Source organism: Trichosurus vulpecula, chromosome 3 (genome assembly GCF_011100635.1).
Source record: "Trichosurus vulpecula isolate mTriVul1 chromosome 3, mTriVul1.pri, whole genome shotgun sequence".
NCBI classification, from domain to species: domain Eukaryota; kingdom Metazoa; phylum Chordata; class Mammalia; order Diprotodontia; family Phalangeridae; genus Trichosurus; species Trichosurus vulpecula.
The window spans coordinates 1,893,609-1,917,422 of record NC_050575.1 but is presented as its reverse complement, the minus strand read 5'-3'; the positions used below and the strand labels follow the sequence as shown (position 1 = coordinate 1,917,422).

At 42.3% G+C, this 23,814-nt stretch overlaps 2 protein-coding genes across 4 annotated transcripts in view; one reads left to right on the top strand and one right to left on the bottom strand.

The window, feature by feature from the left end:
• The window catches only part of SIL1 (SIL1 nucleotide exchange factor), a 268,621-nt gene that overhangs the window by 166,677 nt on the left and 78,130 nt on the right, over positions 1-23,814 (bottom strand). For all 3 annotated transcript variants that reach the window (XM_036750497.1, XM_036750495.1, XM_036750496.1), the window contains 2 exons: positions 21,136-21,250; positions 15,553-15,688 (listed from right to left, as the gene is read on the bottom strand). In XM_036750497.1, the coding sequence (XP_036606392.1) occupies positions 15,553-15,688; positions 21,136-21,246 (247 nt within the window). In that variant the 5' untranslated portion in view covers positions 21,247-21,250. The remainder of the gene's footprint in view (positions 1-15,552; positions 15,689-21,135; positions 21,251-23,814) is intronic.
• Positions 9,779-10,238, top strand: LOC118843090 (60S ribosomal protein L32). The gene has a single exon (XM_036750498.1). The coding sequence runs from the start codon at positions 9,789-9,791 to the stop codon at positions 10,194-10,196; it is 408 nt and encodes a 135-aa protein (XP_036606393.1). The 5' UTR covers positions 9,779-9,788; the 3' UTR covers positions 10,197-10,238.

Below are 23,814 nucleotides of genomic sequence, written 5' to 3'. Positions count from 1 at the left end.
ATGATACAGGTCCAAAGGCTGTGTCAGAGACAATGACGGTCAGAGGAAATAGATAGAGGTCAGAAGTAGAGGCTGGTAGGTTACTCAGGGTACCTCTGAAGCGTACTGAGCTATCTGTAGACCTCACATTAACATGAAAGAGGTCTAACATCTCACACTATATACTACACAAGAAGCTCCAAATGGATGTGACTCAAATTCGGAAGGCTAGTTTAAAAATGAGAAGTGCCTTTCACAGTTCCAGAGAATGGGGAAGGAATAAGCATTTATTAAGCACCTACTAAGTGCAAGGCACTGTGCCAAGTACTTCATCTCATCTGATCCTCACAACACCCTTAGCAGGCAGATGCTATCATTATCTCCACTTTACAATAAAAGAAACCAGAGCAGACAAAGAATTAAGTGATTCCAGGCTCAGGACTCTGTCCACTAGGCCAAACTAGCTGCCCCAAGCTTCAGCTGGGGAATAAATTCTTAATCTAACAAGGCCTGAAGGTGGTCACAAAAGATAAAGCAGATAAATTTGACTACTGTGAGGTTCAAAAAGGTTTGAGACATAGCTTCTGGGTAATTTAATAATTTTATTAACGAGGCCAGCAGATTATTAATGAAAGGATGGTCATCTGGCTCTCTCTCTTAGACCAAAGACAATCATGGCAGCTGGGGCTCACAGTTTATATACCCTTGGAAACAGTAGGTGGCCCATCAAACAGCAATCAAATTTAACTGGTTAAGATTGGAGGTGGGCTATATTAAAACCAAGGGCTGGGTATCTCTTGGATAGGAACAGTATCTCTATGCCAGACCACCCATAGCAAAATATGTATACCCCACCCAAGAGTGAGCAGAACACAACAGCTTCCACCAGGGTGGCACCTTAAACAAGAAAGTTAAGTCCAATCTCATCATCAGCACGTCCTTAAAAACTTAAATTGTAAGAAGAGGGGGAGCTCTGAATCCTGCTAAGATATTGGTTATTAATAATCATTTCTCACACCAGGTGAAATTGAAAGTGTTGGCATGAACAAAATTAAGGTAACTCAGATAAAAAGAGTGGCAGCAGATTTATGCCAAATCCCTAATAAGAATATAACCAAAACAAAACTGATAAATAACTTGTCCAAGGAGATATAGAGACGCAAGAACGTATATGTGCATACACATACGTACACGCATATATACATATCAGGCCTCAAAAGAATCAGAAACTATGAACGACACAAAACACTATTACCAATCACTAATAACGAAACAGTGACCAAACCAACACTTGAGGCTTTACCCCACACCCAGCAAATTGGTAGAGATGACAACAGACGGGAATAGTCACCTTCATAGGAGCTGTGGAATGACGAGAACACTAATCAACTGTTGCTGGAGCTCTGAACTGGTCCAACCACTCTGGAAAGCAATTCGGGAATTATTCTTTAAAAAGTGACTAAAATGTTCGTGTGCTTTATTCCAGAGAACCCAATGCATACATACATCCTAAAGATGGTTGATGGGTTTTTTTGTCCTTCCTTCACCAAGAGGACCAATGACATCAGGAAGATGATGTCTTGACTTGCCTTGGATTTAAGTGAGGCAGGGTGGTGAAAAGCGATCAGCCTCACCCTCTCTTCCAGAGCCATCTGGGTCCAGTGGCAGTCATTCTGATCTATATCCCAAAGAGGTCAATGATGAAAGCAAAGGTCCCATGTGTCTCAAAAAAAGGGATGGAAAACAAAGTAGGGAAGTCCACTGACTGAGGGAATGGCTAACCAAGTTGTGGCATATAAACATAATGAATATGACTGAATACTGCTGAACACAAGCAGAACCAAGGAAACAATATAAAGACCACAGAAACAAAAAAGAGGGGCACTTGCGGGGCACATATAATGAGGTGTTTTGGGTCCCTCCAAACAACTGTAAAAATGGCTCTAAACCAATTCTAGAGCTGCAGAACCCACAAAATAGCAAAGGGAAGCAGGGCTCCAGCCTAGGACAGCCTGGATGGTCGCTGGGAAGGGTCTATTGCAAGGAGCTGGGAGTAGACCAGAGCACAGCTCAGCCTGGCTGCGACAGGACCAACCAGACCGGGAGCCGGGCAGAACAGGCGAAGCGCCCTGAATCAGTGAGCTGTGGCAGTTGCCAGATTCCTCAACCCACAAACACCAAAGACAACAGGGCAGGTTAGTAGAAAAACTGCTGGATCTGAGTGAGAGGAGTGTGGGGTCAGTTCCAGCCTTGGGGGCGGGGAAGTGGTACAGCTCTGGGAATGCTTCCAGAGCTCCAGCTGCAGTTTCTTTTGGCCCCAGGCCCAACTGGTGGTAGTGCAGAGACGGCTCTGCCCTGCTAGGATCTGGGTCACGGTCTGGGTTGGAGGTTCTTGGGGGAGGAGAAGCGCTGGTGTGGCAGACCTTGCTGTGTAGAAATAGCTCTGAAAACAGCAGCACAGCCCCTCAAGCTTGGGACAAAGCACTCTCTACTCTACAAGCAGTCATACCCTAACAAAAAAGCTCAAGGGTCAAGTAGTTGGCTGAGAACATAAACACGCAGCAAAAACGGACTCACATTCAGACTCGGACTTTAGAATCTTTTTTTGGTGACAAAGAAGATCAAAACATACAGCCAGAAGAAGTCAACAAAGTCAAAGAATCTACATCAAAAGCCTCCAAGAAAAACATGAATTGGTCTCAGGCCATGGAAGAGCTCAAAAAGGAGTTGGAAAAGCAAGTTAGAGAAGTAGAGGAAAAATTGGGAAGAGAAATAAGAGTGATGCAAGAAAACCATAAAGAATAAGTCAATGACTGGCTAAAGGAGACCCAAAAAAATACTGAAGAAAATAACACCTTAAAAAATAGACTAACCCAAGTGGCAAAAGAGCTCCAAAAAGCCAATGAGGAGAAGAATGCCCTGAAAGGCAGAATTAGCCAAATGGAAAAGGAGGTCCAAAAGACCACTGAAGAAAATAACACCTTAAAAATTAGACTGGAGCAAGGGGAAGCTAGTGACTTTATAAGAAATCAAGATACTATAAAACAGAACCAAAAGAATGAAAAAATGCAAGACAATGTGAACTATCTCACTGGAAAAACCACTGACCTGGAGAATAGATCCAGGAGAGATAATTTTAAAATTACTGGACTACCTGAAAGCCATGATCAAAAAAAGAACCTAGATATCATTTTTCAAGAAATTATCAAGGAGAACTGTCCTGATATTCTAGAGCCAGAGGGTAAAACAGAAATTGAAAGAATCCACCAATCGCCTCTTGAAAAAGATCACAAAAAGAAAACTCCTAGGAATATTGTCACCAAACTCCAGAGTTCCCAGGTCAAAGAGAAAATGCTGCAAGAAGCCAGAAAGAAACAATCTGAGTATTGTGGAAACATAATCAGGATAATACAAGATCTAGAAACTTCTACATGAAGGGACTGAAGGGCTTGGAATATGATATTCTGGAGGTCAAAGGAACTAGGATTAAAACCAAGAATCACGTACCCAGCAAAACTGAGTATCATGTTCCAAGGCAAAATATGGACTTTCAATAAAACAGAGGACATTCAAGCTTTCCTCAGTGAAAAGACCAGAGCTGAATACTGTAACCAGAATGGCCTTTGTTTTCTTTGAATGACTCAGCTTACCTCATTGAGCCTCTGGACGATGGGGCTTGCTCTTCCGGGGCAGGAAGCCCAGAGAGCATTCCAGGAAGCAGACAACTTCCTGTGTAATAGAGTCATGGGGCTGGCTGAGGGGAGGTGTTAACGGCTACCCTAGGGGGAGGGGCCAACTCAAGAACCAATCAGCCCTGGCCATTCAGGTGGCGATTGATGATGTCAAAAACCCTATAAGAGGGGAGAGGACAGCCTGAAGAGCTCTCTTTCCTTTTCCGGTTGGTGTGGGAGCAGTGGGGAGCGTGACTCTGGGCCAGCCCTTGCTCTCAGGCCGAGCCCAGATGTTGGTAACTATGAATTGTATTGGGTCTGTCTGTTGATATTTGTAATTTGTTTGTATTTTGGTTTTGAGGTTCGGGATGCTGGTTTGTTTTCCCCCGAACTAAATGAATGTTCTGAACCTCAGGGTGCTGGTTTTTTCCCCTGAAGTAAGTCAATGAATCTGTATTTGGTCTGTCTCTTGATGCTTGTCCGTATGCTCCCCTGAACTAACTGAATGCTAACTGAATGCTGGTGTTTTTTCCCCTGAACTAAATGAATGTTGTCTGTATGCTAACTGAATGCTGGATTAAAGTAAGCTGGTCAACCCCTTCACCGTGCTTTCCTTGTTTAAGCAGATAAAAAGAACCTGTGCTTTCCCAATGTCCCGGCAGCCTCCTGGGTGCCGACTGTGGGGGAGGGATCTTACGCCCTCACCGAAGCTGCTAGCTGGGTTGCTAAAACAAATACAAAATCTGACTTTCAAACACAAGAATTAAGAGAAGCATGCAAAGGTAAACAAGAAAAAGAAATCATACGGGACTTAATAAAGTTGAACTGTTTTGTTTACATTCCTACATGGAAAGATGATGTGTTTAATTCATGAGACCTTTCTCAGTATTAGGGTAGTTGAAGGGAATATACATATATACAGACAGAGGGCACAGGGTGAGTTGAATATGAAGGGGTGGTATCTAAAAAAATAAAATTAAGGGATGAGAGAGGAATATACTGAGAGAGGGAGAAAGGGAGAGATAGAATGGGGTAAATTATCCCACATAAAAATGGCAAGAAAAAGCAGTTCTGTTGGAAGGGAAGAGGGGGCAGGTAAGGGGGAATGAGTGAATCTTGCTCTCATTGGATCTGACTTGAGGGAATAACATACACACTCAATTGGGCATCTTACACCACAAGAAAGTGGGGGGAAGAGGATAAAAAGGGGGGATGATAGAAGGGAGGGCAGATAGGGAAGAAGTAATCAAAAGCAAACACTTTCAAAAAGGGACAGAGTCAAGAGAGAAAACTTAATAAAGGGGGACAGGATAGGATGGAGGGAAATATAGTTAGTCTTTCACAACATGAGTATCATGGAAGTGTTTTACAGAATGATACATGTGTGGCCTATGTTGAATTGCTTGCCTTCTTAGGGAGGGTGGGTGGGGAGGGAAGAGAAGAGAGAATTTGGAACTCAAAGTTTTAAAAGCACATGCTCAAAAAAAAAAAGTTGGTTTTGCACACAACTGGGAAATAAGATATACAGGCAATGGGGCATAGAAATCCATCTTGCCCTATAAGAAAGCAAGGGGAAAGGGGAGCCGAGAGTGGGGTGACAGAAGGGAGGGCTGACTGGGGAATGGGGCAATCAGAATATACGCTGTCTTTGAGTGGGGGGGAGAGTAGAAATGGGGAGAAATTTTGTAACTCAGAATCTTGTGGAAATCAATGCTGAAAACTAAAAAATATTAAATAATAAAATATGGAATTAAAAAAAAAAAGAAATGTACTCTTTGGCCTAGCAATATCACTACAAGGTCTTTATCTCAGATAAAATGGGAAAAATACCCACATGTACAAAAATATTTATAGCAGCACTTTTTGTGGTAGCCAAGAACTGGAAATCGAGGGGATGCCCATCAATTGGGGAACAGCTGAATAAGTTGTGGAATATGAATGGAATGGAATACTACTGTGCTATACAAAATGATGAACAGGCAGACTTCAGAAAAACCTGGAAAGACTTATATGAACTGATGCTGAGTGAAGTGTGCAGAACCAGGAGAATATTATACATAGTAACAGCCACAATGTGCGAGGGCTGATTTTGATAGACTTAGCCCTCCTCAGCAATGCAAGGTCCTAAAACATTTCAAAGGACTCATGATGGAAAATGCCATCCACATCCAGAGAAAGAACTATGGAGTCAGAACACAGAGTGAAGTAGACCATTTTCTTTTTTGTTTTGTTCCTCATGGTTTCTCTCATTCATTATAATTCTTCTATGTAACATGCCTAATGTGAAAATGTGTTTAATGGGAATGTATTTGTAGAGCTCATATCAGATTGCGTTCTGTCTTGGGAAGGGACGGGGAGAAAATTTAAAACTTACGGAAGTGAATGTTGAAAACTGAAAACAAATAAATTGGGGGAAAAAAGTTGAAGTGAACACCTGAAAAAAATAAAACCAAAGTGATGGCAAAAAAAAAAATGAGATGTTTTGGACATAGTGAGTTTGAGATGCTTATGAGACACTTAGTATGAAAGGTTTAATGGGCTTTTGGTTCTCATGAACTGAAGTTTATTTACATTCTCTTTCAACTAAAATTGAACTAGGGCTGGATACAGAGATCTGGGAGTCAGCTTCATAGAGCTAATTTAAATCATAGGAGTGGATGAGATCAACAGGCGAGAAAGTACAGAGGGAGAGCAGGGCCCAGGAGAGTTGTGCCCAAGAGAGGGCAGAGTCACAAAAACCCAGAGAGCAGAAAGCATCCAGGAGCAAAAGGCAGGAAACAGTGTCAAATGCAGGAGAGAACAAGAAGGAGGAGGACTGAGAAAAGGCTCTATGGCAATTCAGAGGTAATTTGGAGACAGATGTTTCAGTTTAAGGCAAAGGTGAGAAGCGAGACTGCAATGGTTTTAAGAAAAGCATGAGACATAGGTGGCATTTTCAAGGAGATAAACTGAAAAGGAAACAATAGAGGATAATAACATGAGGGCAAGACAGGACTGAATTAAGTGCTATTTAAGGATGGAGGAGACTTTGGTATGTTTACAGGCAGCAGGGAAGGAGACTACACAAGGAGAGACTGAAGATTAGTCAGAGTAGGAATGATAGTAGAGGCAATTTATGGAAAAGAGAGAACCAATTAAGGGTGGATGTTTTGGTAAACAGGAAAACATCATCTGAGACAGAGAGCTAGAATATAGCTGAGAGAGGATGCGAGATGATGAGTAAAGAAGAGGAAGCTCTGGATAAATGGCTTTAACTGGGGAGTGGGAGGAGGAGTTTAAGGGGAGATGTTCAGCTATGAGAGTGGGGTAAAGGGATGCTGTGAAGTGACTGAGAAGGTTCAGGGAACAGATAAGGACGTTGTTGAGTGGGATGGGGAATTAGATAGAAAGAAGTTGCAGGATTGCCTTTCACAGTGAGGGGTCAATTGTGATTAAACAGCATAAATCTATAGTGGGCTCCTGTAGGCAGCAGGGATGGAAAATACCACTTACGTCACTGATATTTTCACTCTCTTGCCCAGTGGCTCACAATCTCTAAGACTGCTTTTGAAACTCCTCTGGGCAATATGATTCGTCAGCATGTAAATTGCCAAAAGGGCAGTAGTAGTTATCAGGACTGACAAGTCTGCTAAAAGACCAGCAGGCTTCACTGGTGCCCACACCAAGGCTGAGTGAAGGGACAAAGCAGCCGCTGCCTCCTCGCCATGAACATACCACATCGTGCTTGTGCCTGCAAAGAGGTTTTGAATACAAAATACGCCAATACTCTGTGTAAAGATAATGCCAGAGATACTAAATCTCAGGATGAACTGAAGCTTGCAAAGCGTGTTAAGGCAACAACAACAAAATCAAGAGTCTTTTATAGCTATGTCAGAAATTAATGATAGATACAGAGATGGGAGTATGTATGTATATGCATGTGCATTTTTTAACCAGGATAATCAGAGAGACAAGACCACTACTCAGGACATATGGGACAATGACAATGGATGCTTATTTCTGTTTTCCCTAAGAAGAATCATCTTCTGACTGCACAGGACAGAAGAAAAACAGCTAACAGGAAGTTAAAACCCAAAAAACATAAGAAGACAAAAGAATTAACTGCCCTTGGTGCATTCAAGTCACCAGACCCAGATGAAATACATCCTAGAGTACTAATTGCTGTCTCTGTCAGTGGGCTATAAAAGGATTTTTTAAATGACTTTTTCATAACATCAGTGTCACTTCCCAATGATACCCCCTTCACCCTTCAATAGAACTCTTCCTAGTAAAAAGTAGAGTTAAGCAAAATAAATCAATACATGGCATTCAAAAAGCAAGAGCAAGCATTTATTCATCATCTTTCAAAGATGATGAAGAATAGAATGGGAGCCACTAGAATATGGATGGGGGCAAGTGTTCCATTTCTTCCAAAGAGGGAAGTCAAACAAGTATTTATTAAGCATTTACTAAGTGCCAGGCATTGTGCTAAGTTCTACGGATACAAAGAAATGCAAAAAACCAGCCCCTGCTCTCAAGGATTTCACATTCTAATGGGAAGAGTGAAATATGCAAAACTGAGGCCAGTTAGCTTGAATCTGATTCTCGGTCAAATTTTAGAATGTATTATTAAAGGGATAATTAGTGAACAGCTAGAAAAGAAAGCGGTGAAAACAAAAGAACCACCATGGCTTCATCAGAACAAGACAAGACGAGACGAGACAGAAGACTAATTTGATTACATTTTCTGGCAGGTAATTAGACTGACAGATCAGGGAAAGTTGTAAATATGTACAGTAGCTTATCTGGATTTTAGCAAAGCATTTGACAAAATCTCTCAAGCTATTCTTGTGGACAAGATGGATACATATGGGCTAGAAATACAGTGAGAAAAATTCAAAATCTGGTGAAAGACTAAATCCAAACAGTAGTTGTGGGGGCGGAGCCAAGACGGCAGCTGGAAAGCAGGGACTTGCATGAGCTCCCCCTGAGGTCCCTCCAAAAACCTATAAAAATGGCTCTAAACAAATTCTAGAGCTGCAGAACCCACAGAATAGCAGAGGGAAGCAGGGCTCAAGCTCAGGACAGCCTGGATGGTCACTGGGTAAGGTCTATCACACAGCTGGGGGCAGAGCAGAGCCCAGCATGGGCAGTGCATGGACCAACCAGACCAGGAGCCGGGCAGAACAGGCCCTAGCACCCTAATCAGTGAGCTGTGGCAGTAACCAGACTTCTCAATCCACAAACACCAAAGACAACAGAGAAGATTAGTGGGAAAAGCTGCAGGGACAGAGTGAAAGGAGTTCGCAGTTCGGCCACCGCCCTGCGGGCAGTGGAGGTGGTGCAGCTCTGAGGATGGAACTACAGCTGCAGTTGCTTCCAGCCCCAGGCCCACCTGGTGGGAGGAATTAAGTGGTGGAACAGAGGGGGAGTGCAGAGCCTGCTTAAGATCTGAGTCATGGTCTGGGTTGGCAATTCTTGGGGGAGGAGAAGCGCTGGTGTGGCAGACCTTGCTGTATAGAAATAGCTCTGAAAACAGCAGCACAACCCCTCAAGCTTGGGACAAAGCACTCTCTACTCTACAAGCAGTCATGCCCTGACAAAAAAGCTCAAGGGTCAAGTAGTTGGCTGAGAACATGAACACGCAGCAAAAACGGACTCAGATTCAGACTCAGACTTTAGAAACTTTAGAATCTTTTTTTGGTGACAAAGAAGATCAAAACATACAGCCAGAAGAAGTCAACAAAGTCAAAGAATCTACATCAAAAGCCTCCAAGAAAAACATGAATTGGTCTCAGGCCATGGAAGAGCTCAAAAAGGAGTTGGAAAAGCAAGTTAGAGAAGTAGAGGAAAAATTGGGAAGAGAAATAAGAGTGATGCAAGAAAACCATGAAAAACAAGTCAATGACTTGCTAAAGGAGACCCAAAAAAATACTGAAGAAAATAACACCTTAAAAAATAGACTAACCCAAGTGGCAAAAGAGCTCCAAAAAGCCAATGAGGAGAAGAATGCCCTGAAAGGCAGAATTAGCCAAATGGAAAAGGAGATCCAAAAGACCACTGAAGAAAATAACACCTTAAAAATTGGACTGGAGCTTTCTTTCTCTCTCTTTCTGTCGGCGCTGCCTGTGGAGGGGCGGCTGTCTCTTCGCCGGCGCCATGCCTGCCCTCAGACCCCTCGTGAAACCTAAAATCGTCAAGAAGAGGACCAAGAAGTTCATCCGGCACCAGTCTGACAGATATGTCAAGATCAAGAGAAACTGGCGTAAACCAAGGGGCATTGACAACAGGGTGCGAAGACGATTCAAGGGCCAGATCTTGATGCCCAATATTGGTTATGGAAGCAATAAGAAGACAAAACACATGCTCCCGAGTGGATTCAGGAAGTTTTTGGTGCACAACGTCAAAGAGCTCGAGGTGCTCCTGATGTGCAACAAATCTTACTGTGCTGAGATCGCTCACAATGTATCCTCTAAGAATCGGAAAGTTATTGTTGAGAGAGCAGCTCAGCTCGCCATCAAGATCACCAATCCAAATGCTAGACTGAGGAGTGAAGAAAATGAGTAAAGAGCTTTGCAGATTTTTATTTGTGTTAAATAAATCCTGGAAATGCTAAAAAAAAAAAAAAATTAGACTGGAGCAAGGGGAAGCTAGTGACTTTATGAGAAATCAAGATACTATAAAACAGAACCAAAAGAATGAAAAAATGCAAGACAATGTGAACTATCTCACTGGAAAAACCACTGACCTGGAGAACAGATCCAGGAGAGATAATTTTAAAATTACTGGACTACCTGAAAGCCATGATCAAAAAAAGAACCTAGATATCATTTTTCAAGAAATTATCAAGGAGAACTGTCCTGATATTCTAGAGCCAGAGGGTAAAATAGAAATTGAAAGAATCCACCGATCACCTCCTAAAAAAGATCCCAAAAAGAAAACTCCTAAGAATATTGTTGCCAAATTCCAGAGCTCCCAGATCAAGGAGAAAATACTGCAAGCAGCCAGAAAGAAACAATTTGAGTACTGTGAGGACATAATCAGGATAACATAGATCTAGCAGCTTCAACATTAAGGGACCGAAGGGCTTGGAATACAATATTCCGGAGGTCAATAGAGCTAGGATTAAAACCAAGAATCACCTACCCAGCAAAACTGAGTATCATGCTCCAAGGCAAAATATGGAATTTCAATAAAATAGAGGACTTTCAAGCTTTCTCAGTGAAAAGACCAGAGCTGAATAGAAAATTTGACTTTCAAACCCAAGAATCAAGAGAAGCATGAAAAGTAAACAAGAAAGAAACAAAAACGGTAAACTAAAGTTGAACTGTTTTGTTTACATTCCTACATGGAAAGATGATGTGTATGACTCATGAGACCTCAGTATTAGGGTAGCTGAAGGGAACATACATACATACATATGTGTGTATATATATGTATGTATGTATGTATATGTGTGTGTGTACACACACACACACACACACACACACACATATACATACACAACTCACAGGGTGAGTTGAATATGAAAGGATGATATCCAAACAGTAGTTGTTAATGGGTCAATGTCAGCATGTAAGGAGTCTCTCTAGGTGAGTGCCTAGATCAGTCCTGGCTCAGAGCTTTTTAATACGTTTAGCCATGACTTAAGGTGATAAAGGCATAAATGGCATGCTCATCAAATGTGCAAATGACAAATCATTGAGAAGGAAAGTTAACCCAAGAGATGAACAAATGGATCCAAAAAAGACCAACAGGCCAAAATGCTGGACTAAATATATTAAGATGAATTTAACAGAGATAAATATAAAACCTGTGTTCAAAACAAAATTGATGGCAAAAGTACAAGATGGGAAAGACCACTAAATTGAAAACAGTTCATCTGAAAAAAACTGGGTACTTTAGAGGACAGCAGGGCTCAATGAGCCAAATGTGTAATGTGGTAAGCAAAAAAAGACCAAAAACAAAAACCCCACAAACTGAAAAGTATGGTAACCATAAAAAGAGGCAGTCATTGTCCCATTACACTACACACCATGGTCAGACCCCTGCTGGCAAGTCAAGTCCTGGGACAAATGTCATTCAGGGTGCTACAACCTACTCAGCACCCCTTGAGAGTTAGCACTACGAAGTCTCTCCTACTCATGACTATGAATGTCTCACACTATATCCACACTCAAACACTTTCTGTTAGGTGAGACAGCTCCCAAAATAAATCAGAAAAGTAAGAAAAATCTCTTTCAGGAACAAGAAACAGAACAAGGCTGCTTACTGGAATGGCAGAAACTGATGTATTGTTTCAGCAGTGTCCTGGTGATACAATGACTAGGGGGATGGATGGGGAAAGATCTCCAGGTACACCCTCTGAAGGATGATGCTGCAGGTTGTTGGGTAGAGTCTTTGAGGTTTGGGGCCACAGGAAGCATGATGAGGCTCTTCCCCATGAGCATAATACTGACCACAACTTACCTCTATTTCTCGCATCCTTTTTATTTCCCAGGGAAAGCAGTCTCCTTAGACCACACCATAGGAGAAGCAATTATTTGCTTCAGCACGCCCTTAGGCTATTATAATAGGCTTAGGGACACAAGGTTAGGATTAAATTCATGGAATAACAGAACTGATAGAAACCTCAGCAGGTCCCCAAGTTGAATCCCTAGCCCTCTGGCAATACTACAGACCAGCCATTTACCCTTTTAAAAATCAGTAAATAAGACTCCTTCAGTAACAGACTCAGTAACCTGAGTCTCACAACCATTACAATAAGAGTCCTTCATAAAATATTAAAAAAGCTTGAATTTTTCTTCCTTAAATTTAACCCTATTCTTTCATTCTCTCCTCAGGGAAAATAAAGAACTGATGACCACCACACCAGTTTTCACCTCTATCCCACAGGATTCATTGAACCTCGTATTTCCTTGAATGTTTCAGGTCAAAGTGAATGTGTGGTCACATGACCATCTTCTGGGACCCCTAATTTGAGAGTCAAGCCTGAGGATTAAGCAGGTGAAAATTTTCCAACTTAATCTATCAAGCATGGAGTTAGCAGTGGTCTCCAGTGGGATGAGCTATTCTTCATTTGAGTCAGTTCTACTTCCCCAGAGGAAGATAGTTCTGTTGATTGCTGCCAAGAAGATTTCTGAATGTAAAGTTCATAATTACATTTTGATTACAGAGGAAAGGAGGGGGCACACAGAGTGAATGCACATATAAGAGGTTCCAATTTACTGCAAATTTATGTCCCCAATGAACCTCACAGCTTGTTAGCCACCCCAAATAGACTTTTGCTCAAAAGGACCTTTCTTTATTAGCACGCTTCCATCCGTAAACACTGAGCCCCTCTCAACATGACACAGACACTGAGAGTGTCCCAAGGCTACACACTCTCCAGCTTCCTCCACTACCTCTCCTTTTCTCAGCACAGCTAAAGAACTCTTCAGGATAGGGATACAGCAAGGGAAGATCACAGCAGGCAGAGTAGGAAAAGGAAGACACGAAATGAGGAGTACTTCACCTCAGGTCTCTGGGATTCATATTTCAATTCCTGACTTCTGAGGATTCCTGTAAAAAGGAGGTCTATAGCCTATTAGAAAGCTGTAAAGAAAACCATGGAAAGGAAAAGTTGTTAAGGACTTTTGAGAAACTAGAAGACAAAAGTACAGTATCAAGGTGGCACAAAGGTCCAGACTAAATCAAAAATAGGTTTGGATTAACTTTTTATAAGACTGAAGGAAACAGATTTACCCCAGATGTCAGAGCTGACATGTTACAAGGATACAATGGGGCTGTTTCCTATTCCTCTGTTAATAAAGCCACCCTTTTTCCTGAGGGGCATAGAGGAGACATTCATCTCTATTTCTTCAAAGTATTCAGCTCTTTGGACAAATATGACCTTTGTCATTTGCATTTGCAGGGGACATCACATAGAACCATGCTGTTGTCCAACTGTGATCCAAGAGTCACCTTAACTCCCCTCCTGCCCCCACCTGAAAATCAGCACCACAAAAGCAGGGAGAATAAAGCCAGAGGAGCTCCAGGATCCAACATGTTAGCTCCTGAAACATGACCTCAGCCAACATTAGCTCTGTCCTCAATTGTCTGGGCTTGCTGCTTCATCACTGCTCCATTATAACAACTGCCTGTGGGCTCAGCATGAGCTATATTCTTACAAATGTAGCAAGATGACCAAGTAAACGCTGATGACTGACTGCTATTGCACAGGGCGATATAGTCAGGAAGGATGCAGTATGAACCATTGCCAATGGCCTACTGACACCGTTGTTGCCATCATCTGTGCTTCTGATGTGACCTTGCTCCGGCTGAAGGGAAGACTCCACACAGGACACTGAGGATTATTATAGCAATGTATCAACCACGGGGGTGAAAAATGAGAGTAGAAGAGGGGCCCCCTGCAATATTACAACTGCCCCTTATTATCTGCAGAATATAATTCCCACTGCGAAATCAACTGTTCCTATATACAGTGGTCTCATTCCCTTCTCAAAAGAGCATCCAAAGGGAAACTCAGGACAAAGAGGAAGTCCAACTATTCACACTAGATGGGAAGTAGGAAAAAAAAACCAATTCTTTCTCTCTGGGTAAACATTCTATACAATGGAAAAAAGACAAAATCCAGAAATTCAAAAGAAATTGAGCTGTCATCCTACATAGATTTTCATATAGTACTACAAATGGCAGTGAGGAGGCACTCAAAGTGCCCAACCTTCTCATACAACACACACACACACACACACACACACACACACACACACACACACAGGTGTGAGCATGCCCATGCCCACATCATACTTAATGTATACACACAACCCTTCTCTACAGAACCACAGAAAAGCTGCCGTCTATCCAACTTGGCCCAACTAGAACACTTCCCCACCCAACAGATAATAATGATATAACAGACCAGACACACCGCCACTTCCAGGTGTGAAATGGCAACTTACTTCTTCCTCTTCCTCCTCAAAGGCCAACTATTCACACTAGATTGGAAGTAGAAAAAAAACAATTCTTTCTCTCTGGGCAAATACTATATACAATGGAAAAAAGACAAAATCCAGAAATTCAAAAGAAATTGAGTTGTTGTCCTAGGAGGCTGCTTACTCCTAAATGCATGAAATGATCCCTACGCACATTTCCTATGTCCTTTACCCACTTCTGAAGATTAAAGGGAACCTGAGAGCTGCTTTCCTCCCCCTGGATTCACAGTCCTATTAAAAGGTAAAGAGAGCTGGAAGAGATAGAAGGAAAGTTGAGCTTTTTGGTTTCAGTCTCAACTACATGATTTTCTCTCGGCCCTGGGCACAGGCCAGGTTGAATGTTGAAGCCTCCTCTACCTCAGGGGGTACCTCCCATCTAAAAACAATGTCCAGCTCGATAGTGGAATCTGCCTTTTCACCTGGAACACTGGCATAGGTCCCTTTAACTACAGAACAATCCTGCCCCGCACCAATGCTCAGGACTCTCCAGTGAACAATATTTCGGCAGCAAAGAGCTGAACAGCAGAGACCAAAATAGCATTTGCCAAGTGAGGCACATGTCTCTGCCTCTCCTGTGCTTCAGAACTGCAAGGAAAGAAAGTTTTCAATCACTTGCTCAGAAAGCACAGCCACCCACCACCTGCCTGCCGGGGCACTTAAACACTAGAATTTCTGTTCTGCTGGATAATGAACCTCCCCTCAACCCCCCCACCCCCCCCCCCACACACCAGCACCCGCCTCACTCACAGCATTGTTCCCCTCCTGCAGGCCAAAGAGAGACTGTTTCTTTCAAAACTGGACTCTCAAGAGCAAAAAGAATATGCAGGCTCAATTTGAAGTTATTTTTAGGTTTGCAGTTGGTTTTTTTTTTTTTTGGTCAAATCTCTTTGCCAGACAGGAAAGGCTAGCCCCGGAATGAAGCCCATTACCTGGCTGAAGGGTCTGCCATTGGTTCGTGGGGTAAAACACATTCAGGTCTTCACTGTCAAGCTCTTCCTCTGACACTGCCTCTTTCTTTTGTTCCTGGATATTGCTCTTTTCTGGACTGCTCAGTGAGAAATGCTTCTGTATTTAAAAAAAAATACAATTTGTGACCCACCATATCTGGGCAGCAGAGAGAACATGACTCTAAGGTTCCATTGGACCACGTTTTCCATGCCAGAGATGAAAGGTGTCAAGGATGAATAGAGAGAATATGGTTAAGTGGCTGAGACGTGATATGTGGAATTCAAACGCCCCATGCCTCAAGTAAGGAATATGGCCACAACAGGCATATCCAGAACAAAACAGATGTTTGTTCAAAAGCCACATCACCTCTCCAGTCTTCTCACACCTGACACTCCCTCTTGCCTATATACTCTTTGATAAGGTGACAGTGGCCTCCTGGCTGTTCCCTCAAGAAGACACCAACATCTCAGCTCCAAGCACTTTCTCTGGCCATCCCCCATGCCTGGAATGCTCTCCCTCCTCATTACCACCTCTTGGTTTCCCTGGCTTCATTCAAGTTCCAACTAAAATCTCATCTTCTTCCTCTTCCAAGCCTTTCCCAACCCTTCTTAATTCTAGTGCCTTCCCTCTCTTAATTATTTCCTATTTTATCATAAATATGTAGGTTTTATGTATATTTGTTTGCTCACTGGATTGTGAGCTCCTGGAGGGTACCCTCAGTGCCTGCCACAGGGCCTGGCACATGGCAGGTGCCTAATAAATTTACTGCCTGTAAGGAGGGTAGGAGACCAATCACACTGAAGAGGGGAAAAAAAGCCCAGGCTAAAATCAGTTTTGTGACACTTTATTCCTTCTCTCCCCTGGAAAGTTAGAAAGGATTCATGAGAAAGGGTCCGCAGCACTTCTGAGTTTGAGAAAGAAATTTGAAATAAAAAATACTATTAATTTTTTCTCCTTTTAAGCCTCCTTCCTCCCCCATGGAATTTCCTTCCTGTCCTAATTCTAGGCTTATAACAAAGAGGCCAAAAGAGACTGGGCCCAGTGATTTTCAGTTCAAACCTGGAGGAGCAATGGATGTCCTGTGGATGGGCTCACAAGCATATCTATAAGGTGGTTTACTCTAGGAAAAACCATCCCGCCTCAATGGAAGTAGCTAAAATTGACCACTCATGGTATCCTGGACACAAAGCTAGATTTGAAATTCTAAGGTCTGGGGTCAGATCCCAGCTCTGTCACTCACTACAATCAGTGTGACCTCAATCAGTTACTTTGATATCTGTGAGCCTCAATATCCTCTACTGACAAAGACAGGGGAGGGGTCGAACTAGATGAATCACCTCCAAGGTCTCTTCTACCTCTCCAACTATGACCCCGCAGTTGGTATAACAGACTAACTCTATAGCCAGGAGGCCTTGGCAGGACTCCCAACTCTGTCACAAACCAGCTGTGAGCTTGGGAGAAGTAACATTTCTGAGACTGTCTCCTCCCCTATAAAACTGGGGTACATTTTGCACTAACTACTTCATGGAATTATCATGAGATTCTGATAAAGTAATTTAAGTAAAAGCACTTTGAAAACAAAACAGTACTCATAAGCAAGTAAGGGAAATGCAGAAAAATTACCTGTCAGATCTATAAGGAAGAATTCATAACCAAAAAAGAGACAGGGATCACAGGAGGTAAAATGGATAATTTTGATTACATTAAATAAAAAGGTTTCTGCACAAAACCAGTACAGCCAAAATTAGAGGGGAAGCAAGAAATTTTACAGCAAATTTCTCTGATGAAGATCTCATTTTTCAAACATATAGGGAACTGAGCCATTACAAAAATAAGAGCCATTCCCCAATTGAAAAATGGTCAAAGGGTATGAACAGGTAGTTTTCAGAAGAAGGAACGAAATATGAAAAATATTATCTACCTCCAGAGAAAGAACTGATGGAGTCTCAAGGCAAATTGAAGCAAAATTTTTTCACTTAATTTTTCTTGGTTTTTTTTTTTTTTTTTTGCAACATGGCTAACTTGGAAATGTTCTACAAGATTTCACATGCACAATTAATATCACATTCTTGCTTTTACGATGCGTGGAGGAGGGGTGAGAGTGAGAAAATTCAAAACTAAAAAAAAATGTTTTAATTAGTGCTAAAAATGAATAAATAATAAATTTTTAGAGAATAGAAATTTAAAATTAAAAAGAAGAAACCATAGATATCAGTAGTCATGTGAAAAACTGCTCTATATCTCTAATTAGAGAAATGCAAATTTAAAAATTCTGAGGTACCACCTCCCTTTTACACACCCTTTAGGGGCCCAAGTGAACCACCTCACACCCATCAGATCAGCTAACATATCAGAAAAGGAAAATAACAAACGCTGGAGGGCATGCAGAAAAATAAGGACTCCAATGCACTGTTGGTGGAACTATAAACTTGTCCAATTATTCTGGAAAACAATTTGGAACTATGCCCAAAGGGCTCTAAAACTGTGCATACCCTACCCCCTGACCCCACAAAATTGATACTAGGTCCGTACCCCAAAGAGATCAAAGAAAAAGGGACCTATCTGTACAAAAATACTTTGAGTAGCTTTGTCTGTGTTAGCAAGGAACTGGAAACTGAGGGGATGCCCATGGGTTGGGGAATGGCTGAACAAACTATAGCAGATGAATGCGAAGGAATACTACTGTGCTGTAAGAAATGATGAAGGGGACAGTTTCAGAAAAACCCGGGAAGACTTATATGAACTGATGCAAAGTGAAGTGAACAGAACTAGGAGAACACTGTGCACAATCAATACGATGATCCACGACCGTTCCAAAGGCCTCACAATGAAAAATGCTATCCACCTCCAGACAGACAGTCATGGATTCAAAGTGTGAAACAAAGCATAAACGTATCTTTCTTGCTATTTTTCTCCACAATGTGCTCATGCAGGAATGTTTTGCATGACTTCATAGGCATCAAGGGTATCACATTTCTTGCTTTCTCAATGGTTGGGGGAGGGAAGGAAAGAATTTGGAACTGAAAATAAACAAATAAACACACACGCATGCGCGTGCACACGCATACACACACCACACACGTACACACACATGCACACACGCCCCAGTACTATTTCCTCGTCTATAAGATTTGAGGGCTAGAACAGATTATCTCTACCGTCCTAACACAGGATGCATGTTCTATATGAATGTGATTAGAACCCTCTACCCCTCTACTGACTACCTGGTTTTCAAACACCACCCCCCCCAGACACGCCCTCCCTCCCATTTCTTACACTCTCCAGTCCCAGCTTCCAACTAGCTGTGAGAAGAAAAGTAACCAGATAAACTGCTCTGTACGCAGGATGGCCTAATACCTTCCGGGCCTCCGAGGGCATTCACACTTTAACAGGGGAGCAAGTTTCATTCAAAGGAATAAATCTCTTCTGGTGGAACAATAGGCCAAAGATGAAACCAATCAAAGAGACACTTACAGACGGAAACCTCTCAAGTTACAGTATTCACGTAGTTGCCAATTTCTTAACTCAGACACAACTGCATTCTCACTGGGCTAACTGTCCACCTTCTATTTGCAGTTTTATGTGGTCTGAACCTCCCCGCACTGGGCATCTCTCTCCCAGCCCCATCCTCCCCACACACACCCCACCTCGTTTTCCAACTTCCTTTTGTGTGTGTTGTCTTCCCACATTCAACATGGGGCAGGAACAGTCCTTTTTCTTACTTATTAGCCTAGTGCCTGGTACAAAGTAGGCACTTAACTGTATACTTTATTGTGTATTCTACACTCCTCTACACTACTTAACCATCCTTCAAGATCAGATTTGTAGGGTTTCACCTGGGCCACTAAAAGGCGTGGGAAAGGGAGGCCAGGGCCACTGAGGAACCAGAAGCGGAAGCCTTCCTTGATCAGCATAGTCAGCCTTTCTAAGAGATTTTCAATGGTTTGCACAAATGCCTTTGGGAAAGTATAATTTCAGGTTGTTGGTGCTGTTAGCCCAGTCCATTTTTACTGTTGTGAAGGTGGCTGACTGCATAATTTGGATTTTAAATGCCACCAGGACAGCAATTTTGATGGTATGAGAGAAAAGACACTTCGACTCCTACTTGTGCTCAGCACATGATGAAAGATTATGACAAATGGATACAGCTTAGGAACAGCCATAAGGATAAAGGCAGCTTCTGTTGATGAAAGTCAGTATTAACATTTTTTCTGAGACTAGACTCAATAGAGCCAATATAAATGGGCCAGAATAATTATTGCTCTGAGAGCTCATCTATTTGGTCGGACTATTATCCAAAAGGGACTTAATAACACGAAGTCCTTAAGTAAATTCATCAACACGCCTTTGTTAATTGTGCATCTGTTAAAGCTCAGAGAGGAGGAAGGGAATCCTCACAAACCTGGGAAACACAAAACTAACTCATTTTCAAGAGGGCAAGAACAGGGAAACGACCCCATCTTCGTCTTTCAGCATCTTTTCCAGGGGCATCCAAAGTCCAGAGAAGCCAAGCGCTCCACAGCTAAGACTCGTATCCCATGACCACACGCACAGTCATACTGCAGAAACAATTCTCAGAACAGGGACATTGTAATCCCCTATTTCTCTTTAAGGATGATAATGAAAATGGCTCTGAAAGGATCTTCATGAGAGAGCATTAAAGGTTCAAAGGGACAAATGAGTCTAGAGAACACATTTTCTCTCTAGCTTAACTACAAAGCAGGGGTGAGAGACAATGGAGAAAACAAATGATTTCAGAAGGAAGGTGAAAATTTGCCATGAGACAAAGGTGAACCTTGGCAGCACTAAAGATTTTTATTAATTTGATCACAATTGTCATTTGCACTTTAAGGGCCTCTCACTGGAAAGCCTGGAAGCACTTTACTCAGTGCTTAGAAGATGGAGCCTCAGGAGGACTCCATGGGGGTGGACCAAAGTGCGCAAGGGAGGGTGAGACTATTAGAGAAATGACAATAAAGGCTTCACTCTAAGGCAGTGGCACGGTCAAGGGCAGAAAGCAAACCAGAAAGGAAAAGTAAGCCCAAGAGGACCCTGCGCTTCATGTGGTGTTTCCCGGGGTAGTGGGATGCCAGCTGTGGTGGAAGCTATGTCCGTGAGGAAAGGACAGAAGGAAAAAGAAAGACAAAAAGAAAGGGAGAGAAGGGAAACAGAATCTTTCCTTGAAGTTGCAGGACCTCTATCCGCAGTCTTTCACCTCCACTAGAAGCACGAGCTTCTTCACCGTGAGATTTTAAGACACAACTTTCAGAAACTTCCTCATCAGACAGCAACAGATATATACATGTATACACAATATACAAATACAAACATATATATATATATACATGTGCATATATTTTATACACACACACACACACACACACACACACACACACACACACGCGTGCATTCCACAGGCAAGTAGCTACAAACTGTAACCACCTAATGCTGTCTCAGCCATTTAAGTTAGTAGAAATAAAGGTAATTCTAGCAGCCCCAAGAAATGCTGGTGATTTCTCTAGCCCAGTTCTAGGCTTCTTATTGTTCATAAATCAAACACTTACCTGGACATGATTATTATGACATGAAGAGATGTCTGCAGATGACAGCAGCCAAAGCACTATGCCCAGCAGGGATACCTTTGATGGGAGGAGGACCTGGTGTGCCATGGTCATCAGCCTAGTGACACAGAAAATTAGCATGGACTTAATGACATATCTGTTTCATTTAACTGCACACCAACCAACCCCACTGTTCCCAGTACCCCTGCCATCCACGGATCAGCAGCTCACACTCCGAACTGGCTTGGGGGTTAAGGAGGAGGAAGGGGGAGGGGAGCTAATGTCAATTCCAGTGTCACCTCTGGCTTTTCAGATACGCGGCAGCTGTCCAATATACAGAAAGTACAACTATGCTGCCCAGCTCTCCAGTATCTTTTACTTGCTTTGCCACCCAGGTCAAAAGTTAGTTCCAGGCCTTTCCAGACTTATCTTCTTAGGTAAAATGGGCAAGCCAAGAACAAAAGGCTTTTGGAAGGTAAAAGACTAATATGAGGGCTTCCTTCCTCCTTCCCCTCAGCCTGGTGATTGAAGTACCCTAATAATAATAGTCACCCCCAGGATATAGCAAGATCCACCTGATACCATTCAGAAAGGATTAAGATATCGATCTTAGGCAAGAAACGCTTTTTCTTTGGGGGAAGGGGGGGGCAGGGCAATTGGGGTTAAGTGACTTGCCCAAGGTCACACAGCTAGTATATGTGTCAAGTGTCTGACATTTAAACCCAGGTCCTCCTGACTCCAAGGCCAGTGCTCTACTCACTAAGAAACTCTTTCAGGAACTCAGTAGTTCTGGTTGAAGAGTGACTACAGTTCTAGAATATTAATCCCAAACTATAATTTAATATATTACAACCTTTTCCTGGCTAAAAATTCCTATAAAAGTTAGTTCAAATAGTCTTGGGATAGAGATGTAAAGGATGGGATGTAGCTGGCATGAGAATTATGCCAATTTTGATATTTCTCTATTCTAGAAATATGTGACATAGAATGTTAAATTAATCATTGTCTAGAGCAGATCTGTACTAAAATGCAGAGTAAGAATTAATATTTTTTTTCCAACAACAGGAAAAGCTACTTGGCTATTCATACCGCTTGGATAAATTAGGAGTCACAAAGGCTTCCAGTGAGATGGAAGATCACTAGGACTTACCACTTTGGCCTGACCCTGCCTAAGTCATCCAGGACTTACCATACAGTCCATTCCTATCACCTACAGACCGCTGGACACTATTATCTGACCTTCTGATGACCCTAAAGATTTCTGGGCCTTGCCATCTTATAGCACGTTTTAATATGTTGTCTTCTCAACTGGCATCTGAGCTCCTGGAAAGTAGGAACTATCACATTTTTCCTAGGCTTTAGCACAGTGCTTAGGACATAGTAAGAGTTTACTGTTTTTATTCATTCATATAATTCATTAAGGTGAAAAAGAGATGAATTAAAAAAATTAAATATCCCAGCCATTAAGGCCCTAACCCACTCACCACAATGGCTTTTCCCAAAGTTTTCATCTCTCCTCAAACCTCCCATGGCTTCCCTTCTCCACTCTAGGCTGAAAATCTAGCCTCATATTTTACTGAAAAAAAAAAATTGATACAATTTCCTGAGACTTTCCTCTCCATGTGGCACATAACTCAGATTTCTTCCCGTACTATCTCTTCCTTCAAACAAGTTCTACAAGATTTTTCCTTGATAAGGAAAACTGTCTATGTCTACAAGTGACCCTATTCCATACCACCAGACTATGCACCCTCATAAATCTTCCATCTCTCCCTATATACTGGCTGCTACCATTCAGCCTACTAACAAAACCATGTCCCCCCAATCTTAAAAAAAATACTTTGAAAAAAATACCCTCAATTGATCCAACCATCCCTACTATCATCCTATATCTCTTTACACTTCTGTAGCCAGACTGATTGAGAAAACATTCTACAATAGATGCCTTCTCTTCCTATCTTTTTACTCATCTTAGGCATCTGCTATATATTTCAGTGGACAAGAGGCCGGCGTCTGGAGTCAAGAAGACCCGAGTTCAAGTCCAGCCTCGGATATGTACTAGCAGTGTCACCCGTAGGCAAGTCACTTAACCTCTGCTTGCCTCAGTTTCCTCATCTGTAAAGTGGGGATGGTAACAGCACCTACCTTACAGGGTTGCTGTGAGAAGCACCTGAGATATTTGCAATGCCCTTAGCATAGCGCCCCGGCACACAGCAGACACTACACAAACGCTGGCACTCTTTAGTTCATTATTCAGCTCCAAAGGTACCGGTTTCTCTTAATTGACAAATCTAAAGGCTCTTTCTCAATACTTCTCTTTCAAGACCTCTTTGCAGCCTTTCCCATTGTCACTCACCCTCTACTCCATTATATTCTGCTTTCATAACACTGCCCTCCCTTGATGCTCCTCTTACCACCAAGGCTTGGTGGAACCTCAATAAAAGATTCCTTAGGTGTCCTAATCAATTCTTGGATTCAATGATCTCTATGCAGATGATTCTTAGATCTGCCTATCCAGCTCCAACATCTCTCCTGACTTCCATTCTGGTAAATGCCTTAGTGAACATCTGGACCGAGATGTTCTGACAAAGTCGATGTCATTCTAAAGTCAGTACGTCCTTTCCCCTTCTGAGCCCTTTCCTCTTCAAATATTCCTATTACTTGTCTGGAAGGAACCACCAT